At 40.3% G+C, this 9,152-nt stretch overlaps 1 protein-coding gene across 2 annotated transcripts; it reads right to left on the bottom strand.

Moving 5' to 3' along the window:
• Positions 1-2,569: 2,569 nt before the first annotated feature.
• prelp (proline/arginine-rich end leucine-rich repeat protein) lies at positions 2,570-8,304 on the bottom strand. 2 transcript variants are annotated; one of them, XM_061786025.1, is made up of 7 exons: positions 8,150-8,304; positions 5,638-6,055; positions 5,363-5,548; positions 5,129-5,286; positions 4,048-4,244; positions 3,281-3,356; positions 2,570-3,161 (listed from the first exon to the last, which is right to left on the bottom strand). In XM_061786025.1, exons 2-7 carry the CDS (start codon positions 6,049-6,051, stop codon positions 3,071-3,073), a joined length of 1,122 nt encoding a protein of 373 aa, XP_061642009.1. In that variant the 5' UTR covers positions 6,052-6,055; positions 8,150-8,304; the 3' UTR covers positions 2,570-3,070. The 2 variants fall into 2 exon arrangements, with proteins under 2 accessions (XP_061642009.1, XP_061642010.1); XM_061786026.1 differs by having other exon boundaries at positions 8,154-8,246.
• Positions 8,305-9,152: the final 848 nt, after the last annotated feature.

The raw sequence follows: 9,152 nt of genomic DNA on the forward strand, positions 1-9,152 counted from the left end.
AAAGTTACCGGTACGACTTGAGACTTACTAATGACTTGCACATATGTGACTTACTCCCACCTCTGTGCTAAAATCTTAGGCCACCATTAGATGGATAGATAGAGAATGACCGCAAATGACGACAATGTCTCAGCCCAGACTTCCACCAAGGTTGAACTGTTTACTAAAATGAAAAAAGTCATATTGGTTTGTATTTGTGTCCATTTGTCCAACTGTTTATTTAGCATGCTACATCTGGGTTTATGGAAGATCATGACCAGACAAAAGTTATCATTGTTGTATCCAGATCCTCACTATTTATTCTTCCTTGTCGTAAATATCACTTCCCTGTTCCTGTCAGGACACGTGCAGCAGCATTGTGGACCGGCTGGAGAGTTATACTAATCCATCTTCAATGTGACATGGACTCGTTTTTCTGCATCTTTTTGCATCAACGGGAAAAGAACCAATGTTGTGCGTGTTGATTGCTTAAAAAGGTCTTTCCTTGATATTCATGTGGTGTGGGAGTTAAAGGAAATTTTGTGACAAATGTTCTGATGCTAAAGGGAGGTTTCTTGTTGTGGTGCTCCAGGCAAAAGACATTTGATTTATGTTATTACGTAACTATATCGTTTGAGCAATAGTCTCTAGGGTGTCTAAAGCCAAGTGTAATTGTTTCAGTCTTAAAATAGAACATGGCACGTTTGAATCAATTTGGAGTGTAATTAAGTATAACCACCCTTCATTTATAAATAGATTATTGTTATTAGTGTCAAGTCTCTTCCAATAATGTGAGATGTTTATGTAGTCTTTTAGACTAACAAACAATGGGGTTAATTTTGGAGAGTGGCTACTTTGATGGAAAGTTTAACCACAGTGACGCATCCCTCCACTGGTAAGGAAAAGCAAAAAAGACAGGATTAAGCTTTACAATAAGCCTTCCAAAAATTTTTTTTTTTTACTTTTCTAGATACTGTATGTCCAATATTTGATAGAGTTTGTCTATCACTTCAACCAGAGCTTAAAGGATATGTGTTCTATGTTGAAGTATCAAAGTTATTGATTTTGTATGTCTGACCAAAGATTGCCAATAACATTAAATCAGTGTGTTGTCATCTCTGGATGGATCTCTGGATTTTCACAACTTCAGTAATGGTGTCTTTAGTAAAGCGCAAAATAAACCTTATTGATTTTGAATGATGTCAACCAAAAGATAGCCCTCCTAATTGAAATTTTAAACAGTGGATATAATCCATTAAGTCCCTAAAATATTTAAATTCAGTCAACTTACCATCCATAGGAAAAGGTTTTAGTTGTGGTCGGATATTTATTTTTATATGAAAAAAATACTGTTGCTGGAAAAACCAACCAACCAACAAGAAACATGATTTTCATTGTGAGCATGATTGTTTGTCTATATGTGCCCTGTGATTGACTGGCACATATAAACAAACAACCATTCACACCTATGGACAATTTAGAGTCAATTAACCTGCCATGCATGTTTTTGGGATGTGGGAGGAAACCGGAGTGCCCGGAGAAAACCCACACAGGCACAGGGAAAACATGCAAACTCCACACAGGCGAGGCTGGGATGTGAACCCCGATCCTCAGAACTGTGAGGCAGATGTGCTAACCAGTCGACCACCTATTGTACGTTATTAATATTAAATTTTACCAGATTTTTTTTTTTGGGCTACGCAATTATCGTTCCTCCTAAATTCCCTGACAATGTGCTCTGAAATGAACGTTGCTCATGTAATTGCTGAGAAGGTTGACAGATGTATTTGCTTTGGTTTGACTTGAGTGGATGATGCCTTGAGCACCATGACAAAAGGAAGATTCAGAGGTCCATATGTGAGCATTAGCACCTCTTCAATCAACATTTCCTATGAATCTTTATACTTTCAGGGATTAACAATTATTTAAATAGAACACTAAGCCTTTATTAACCCGTCGTTCTTTCATTCATTCATCTTCTGTTCCGCTAATCCTCACTTGGGTCGCGGGCGTGCTGGAGCCTATCCCAGCTATCTTCGGGCGAGAGGCGGGGTCCACCCTGAACTGGTCGCAGGGCACATAGAAACAAGCAACCATTCGCACTCACATTCACACCTACGGGCAATTTAGAGTCTAACATGTCGTCACCATTCAAATGACCCAACAATCACTTTCATTTATTTTTTTTTTTGGCTCACGTAAACAGTAGTGTTAAGTTATTGTTGTTAACCATTAGCCGTAATTGTAGCTGCACTTTTGTTGTGCCGCAAGTGAAGTCATCATTTCCCACGCTGCGCTTCCTGCCCTGTCATACCTGTTTTGCAAAGACTCACTTTCACTGCCACAGAGAAAACAAGGCAGTTTGTCGTGTAAATTGTATTTGCACCTTCTTGTTATTTTAACAAAAAATAAATAAATCGTGCATGCATTTTCAATGAGTTCCTGTTTTATTACCAATGTTGTAAGAGAATTACCAAAAGAATTCATTAAATGAAAATGTTTTTTTCCCCCCACACACACTATCAATCTGCAAGCCTGAAATGCATCTATCAATAAATCTAAAAAAGAAAGAAAAAGATGATACAAGACATTGTTTCTTCACTTAATTATTATTTGTTCAAAGCATCTTTATACAGGGAAAAAAAGGAATACAATGACATTGTACTTGGAATAAAGTGAAAATTGCAGGCACATTTAGGACACTTTCAACTACATAGTAGTTAAAGTTCTTCCGTTCTACTTGTGGACATACTAACTGCATATGTGTAGTGTGTCTGTCAATATGCCTGTATTTTCAGGGTTTTCAAACATTCATCTTCGGAATTTTCATTAAACAATAACAACAAGATACGTACTGATACATTTCTATAAACAATAAAATGTATTACAATCGCATTTAGCCACTCTTCATGTTGACATAGTTGTGCTACCTGTGAAATCAGTGAAACTTTGGAAACTTCCAAGTCATTGTAGTATCACCCAGAGACAGTTCCGCAGAGTGCACAGGAGACCGCCTCTGGCCTCACTGAGCACGTGGTGTAAGAGCGTGGGTGTGTGAGCGCACAATTCCTTGCTTCAAGGCAGAGTTTCCCTAAATAACAATGGAGTGGAGGTGTCTGAAGCACATGATGACATCCAGCGGTATGGGGGGGCTGAGTTGATTTCCATCCAAACGCAGGTACCTGCAGCAGCACAAACGTGACTTCTTAACATGTTGTTCTGCGGCGTCTTGCTCCCTGACACTATATTGTAAGTCTTCTTTTTCACTTCCTGTTTTGGATGCCTACGTCACTTGACTCACCTTAGTCGGGGAATCTGGCGGGCGTCACTCATGTCGGCCTGCAGGCTCTGTGGGCAGATTAGGGTGCCATTGATATCTGTTGGCAAGAAGCACAACATTGATTTGCAAACAACCCCGTCTATGGTTTCATCATTGTAGAAATCATATCTTAAGTAATTTCCACATGTACATACATGTGGGATATCAACATAGAAAGAGAAATAAGGTGTGGCACAGGTGAATTGCTGACATTACTAAATGTTCATTACATCTTTGGCAACTGTGACAGGCTGTTAAACGTAGCTGACCTCAGCTTTAGTTTCTGTCTTACGTCTAGTTTAGTCTAAACAGTTTGGTTCAAATGAAAGAGCAACCATAATAACATATTTCAACTTTAACCAACCCTGTAGTTACTGCATGTCCAAATATTATACTATTATATTTATCACAGGTTGTAATTGGGTATTATTAGGGCTAAAAGGGGCAATGGTTTTCATTTTAAAACAGTAACAGCAAACCATATTTTTGGACTTAGGGGAAAAGATCAAAAGAGCCAAACAAAAACAACATATTACAAAATCTCATTAAATTTGTACTTCTACCACTTCAAAATAAAAGTGAGGAGACTGTGCCTTTTTGTATACTGTAATTCTGAAATGACATTATTTTTTAGTTTTGAGTAACCTTGCCTAGGTTTTTTCAAGTTTAAATATTTGTTTTTTTTTCTTGAAGTTCACCATTAACTATATATATATTCAGCACATTCCACCGAGCTGCCTTCGACTTACTCTCGATGGTGTTGTGATTGAGGTGCAGGTGCTCCAGGTGAGAACTGAAGAGAGGAATGGAGGCCAGCTGATTGTGGGCGAGTTGCAGGTCCAGCAAGCTGGAGATGTTGAACACGGCCCTGGGGACGCCTTTGTCACGCAGATGGTTGTAGTTGAGCCTCACAAAGGCCAGGTGAGAAAAGCCTTGGAAGTAGTCTCTGAATATGAGAATCCCTTTATGAGAGCTCACACCCAATTAGTATTCAAACACACTCACCGGCCTCAACGTTCAGTATACCTGCACCACCTGATATGTCAGGTCATAAACCTAAATAAATAAATAAATAAATGAAGCATCCTTGTCATACAGCTAAACAGCAACATTTTAGAAACAGATCTCAGTACAACATAGTGCAATGCTATATCACTACCATTCAAAATCATTAACATTGTTGAAATTAATCTAAAGCTCTCTGACAAACTGAATATTATTAGATTTGTAAAGTAGAATTTTTGCACCACCTCGTCATGAGATTTTCCCTTCTTTATATTGTACTTTTTTCTTTGTACTTTGTACATTTGTGTTCATATCCTAAAAGCATATTTTGTTATAGTAGCTTTTTTTTCTTTAGTACTAGAGTGGATCAGAGACAAATTCATGTGTGTTTTAACATATCTGGCAAGTAAAGATGATTCTGATTCTGGTATTGCTTCTGATTCAGAGTAGTAATTAAATTGCCTTACGTTTTAATTAAAAAAAACAACAACAAAAAAACTTCCTGTTACTGCAAGATCTATCACTGTAAGATCCTAGTGGGTTTTGATTCATATATGCCAAGTTCTGAGCCCTGTGAACTCTCTCTAGCAACAAGTGACAAGAAAGAGGACCATAATAGTACCATCATTTTCAGGGGGGAAGTATGTCAGAATTTCCACTAGATTTTGATTTCAATTGTGAATTGGAATTGATAAAAACAGACGGTAAGAATGGAAATGCATGACTACCTCAGCAATTACCTCACTTACTATATTTAATACAAAAACCTTGCGTCCAGTGACTTAACACGTTTTTGTGTTCACTGTGTAGACTTTCTAGACTTACTTGGGGATGTCTTCAATGCGGTTTTTGTCGAGGAACAGCTGTATGAGGCTGTTAGGGACGCCAGCCGGCATCTTTTTTAGCACATTGTGGGCCAAATTAAGCTGGATCAGGTTGGACAAATCCTTGAACGTGTTCCTGCCCAGGTCACTGTCACTCAGCTGGGAAGGAAGATATCAGGACCAGATTGATGCAAGGTGCACAGAGAACACATCGTGCATCAAACTAGACTTTCACCTGGTTGTGGTAGAGGTCAAGTAGGGTCAGGTTCCCCATCTTACTGAGGGCGCCTGCAGGTATTTTGGAAATGCGATTCTTACTGAGCCGGAGCTGTTCCAGACTTGCTGGGAGGCCTGAGGGCACCTCTTTGAGCTGGTTACGTTGAACATAGAGGTACAACAGATCAGGTATCCTCTGGAACACCTACACAAGGGATATTAATAGAACAGCTTAGATGTTCCACGCATTTCACAACATGCATCATACTGCACCTAATAAGGAGGCTGTCCTACCTGTTTGTCTATTCTATGGATGCGATTGTTCGCCAGGTTGATCCAATGGACGTCCGTGGCATTTATGAAAGGTTCTGCCGTCACCTCTGAGATGTAGTTGTTTTGAAGGTACAGATAGTGCGTTCTGGACGGGATGACAGGGATCACACGGATGTTTCGGTTCTCACAGTTGAGAGAGTTGGGATAGTTTGGAGAGCATGAACACTCTCTGGGGCAGTCGGGGTAAGGGGAAGGGGGGCCGATGATGAGCGGGGGGATGTCGGTTGGCTCCTGCGGCTCAGGCTGGGGGACGGAGGGCTGCCTGGGTGTGGCCGGGCGCCTGGTGGGTTTTCTTGGCCGAGGCCTCTGGGCGAGTACCGCTCCGATCACAAGGAGCAGCACCAAGGCAGAGAAGAGTCCTGCGGGGGCCTTCATGCTCCTAAACAAAATATCAACAAACGTTTCAAGTTTGGTATTTTCTCATTATGTCCACCAAGCACTTATTTTATTTATTATTATTATTATTATTATTATTATTATTTTATCTACTGTGCATGGGTTTTGGGTTTGTGGGATTGTTTTTTAATGATGGCTTGGTGCATCATTAAATTTAATTTCATTCATCAGATCATTTTTGTATTTCTTCCATGTATTTTTGAAGCCTTGGAATCAGAAGATATTGGATGGATCTGAAATGTCCATATTTCCTCAAATTGTGGTATCCACTCTACTAATGCCTGGATCAGACTACAAGACCAATTTGGATGGATGGATTACAGCAGTGATTTCCAACCTTTACGGAGCCATGGCACATATTTTACAATTGAAAAATCTCCCGGCACATCAACAAACAAAAATGTCACAAAAAGTGGATACATTAATTACTGTATGTACTTCCTGCCATCTAATAGAAGAGCATTTATTTGTTCTGTCTGTCACTATGCCTCACTGACATAAATAGATACATTATTTCATGTAAATAAATATTTTTTTTGACCAATTACCGAAAATGTTATAATTTCCCACAGCACACCTGGTTGAGAATCACTGGATTACAGCATTGTTATTATGCAGGTGGGGTACACCCTGGACTGGTCACGAGCCAATCGCAGGGCACATACAGAACAGCTGTACACCTTCACATTCAGTGCTATGGACAATTTAGAGTTTTCAATTTACCCATCATGCATGTTTTTGGGAATGTGGGAATACTTGGAGAAAAGCCACGCCAGCACGGGGAAAACATGCAAACTCTACGCAGGAAGGCCAGAGCCAAGGTTCAAACCAGAACCTAATCTGTGAGGCAGCCATGCTAACCAATACTGCACCATGCTACCATTAGTAGTAGTATTTTAGTTGCACTACAGTATGTAGAAAGACAAAATATTTCTTCTATTGGATCGTAGCAAGTGTACCTTATGGTGAGTCAGTGGGTGTGCATAGAAAAAGTAATATCTAACAATGACAAGTCCCTCTGCATGTTTGGAACCTAAAAACAAGCAGTATCATGATGTACAACAATAAAGTACCTATAATCCATCAGTATAAGTGTGTCCAGCATGTTGAAACAGGAGCTCAAACGATAACGAGAACCACATCATAGCCATCTTGCTGTGTTAAAAAACATAACCACAGCTAAAGAGGTCAAATGAATACTTGAGTCATTTGTGACTAAACAACACAAGCACAAGTACATGTATAAGTCAGTATATGTTGCGCAGCGTGATGTCATAGAAAAAGCATAGTTGGGCTGCTTTCATGTCTCTCATTTACAACCTGGCTTGTAGGCAAGGAATTCTGTGGAAGCGTGTGCCCCCTTTCAAAGCCCTCCTCACCAACACACTCTCTGCATTAGTCTGAGTACATGATTGCCAAGCATGTTCTCATGTGGGTGGGGCTGCTGTGCAAAAACATCTGCATCTGTCATTCCATCTGGGTGTAGTGAGACGAACTTGCATGATAAAAGAAATCAGTGCAGTAAATCAAATATTCAAAAGTAACTCAATTGAGAGCAGTGATTTTGGATTCGATTAGATGTACTTTATTGATTAAACACTTAAATCAGTCTATTAAGCAGTAAACAATACTGAATGGTACTAAAGCTGATGAAAATATGGAATCGGAAGTGTTGTCTAAAGAGGCTCAGCAGGTCATTTTTCTAATAGTTCACAAAAACTCCTTTGTGTGTGTTTAAAAATGGTTTTCCCTGTTGCAAAATATTCATTTTCTCTTTTAAACCCTTTGACCCAAAAGGAATTTTCTGTAACAACACTTGCTGTGTGTAATGATCCAGAAATGTAACGTCAGCATCAGGCAAAGTGCACCTTGGAACAATTTTGGCCATTTTGGAAAGTTTGGAAGGAACACATGAGGAAAGCAAGGATCTCCTGGAGTACCACAGTGTGGCAGGTATGGCACAGCACAGCGTCACCATGGAAACACTCTGGCTTTTGCTGTGAACGTGCCAATAAACACAACACACCCTCTGTTTTCACACCCAATCGACATTGTAAAAAAAAAACAAAGCCCTTACCTGCCTTTGGTACCTGCCCTCTTTTGTCAAGTCTCAAGTTGTGTCTTTTCTTCTCTCTGCCTTTCGCCCTCCTTCCTTAGCCGTCCACTCCCTCTCTTCCTCTCTGTCCCTCACCCTGTCCAGCCTCCCTCCTCCCTTCCCTCCCTCCCTCACTCTCTTTGACTTGTTTGGCTTTTTTCCCTCTCAAGGTCACAGTGCCTCTTTCTTCACGACCCATGACTTTTACTCTTCAGAGCGTCCTGCTATTTGCATGGACGCAAAAACGTGGGAAAGATGGAACACTATATATTTGTTCAGAGCCACCCAGATACGGTTGCATCGGCCTCTCTCTCTCTCTCTCTCTCCCCTCTCTCGCTCCCTTCTTGTTTTAGTAAAGGCGCTCACATCTCATCATGTGGTTTTCATTAGCAGCATCCAACTGCAAACTGCATCCATGGCTTTTTTCTTTTCCGTCTAATTTGAGTGTGCCAGACTCATACAGTCTCAATATTTGTGTTCTACTTGAAAAGTAGGAATATCAATGAATGTGATGCATGAGGTGTACTGTATAGCCACATAAAACACTCACCTTTCCATCCCCTACAGAGCCATCATTTGTCATCAAAGTCAAAGGTTCCCTTCCATCATTTTTTTTTCATAATCTTTGATGTCCTTTAATCGGGTTTGCAATATTATTTCTGTTGGAAATGCCCAGAATGTCCTTTTTCAAGCTATTCTAGTTGGTATTTTACACCTGGCAGTTGAAACAGGCGGCATATTAATATGCGACATATAAGTAAGCTTTGTTCTGATTGGATCCCTGATCTCCCCCCAATTTAAATATGGAAAACAGCTTGGCTCTTATTGGGCCATGTCACGGCTATCTACTAGCGTCTAGAAGCCTGGGGCGGCCAAGCATTCATAGCGACCTTGCGTTCTTCGATGTCTTAGTATCATTGTGAAGCCCATTGTGGAGTCCACAATCCTCAGGCAACTGCTGCGCTGGATAGGCCATGTCATTCCC

The sequence above is a fragment of the Phyllopteryx taeniolatus genome, chromosome 9, assembly GCF_024500385.1.
Source record: "Phyllopteryx taeniolatus isolate TA_2022b chromosome 9, UOR_Ptae_1.2, whole genome shotgun sequence".
In the NCBI taxonomy this organism is placed as follows: Eukaryota; Metazoa; Chordata; class Actinopteri; order Syngnathiformes; family Syngnathidae; genus Phyllopteryx; species Phyllopteryx taeniolatus.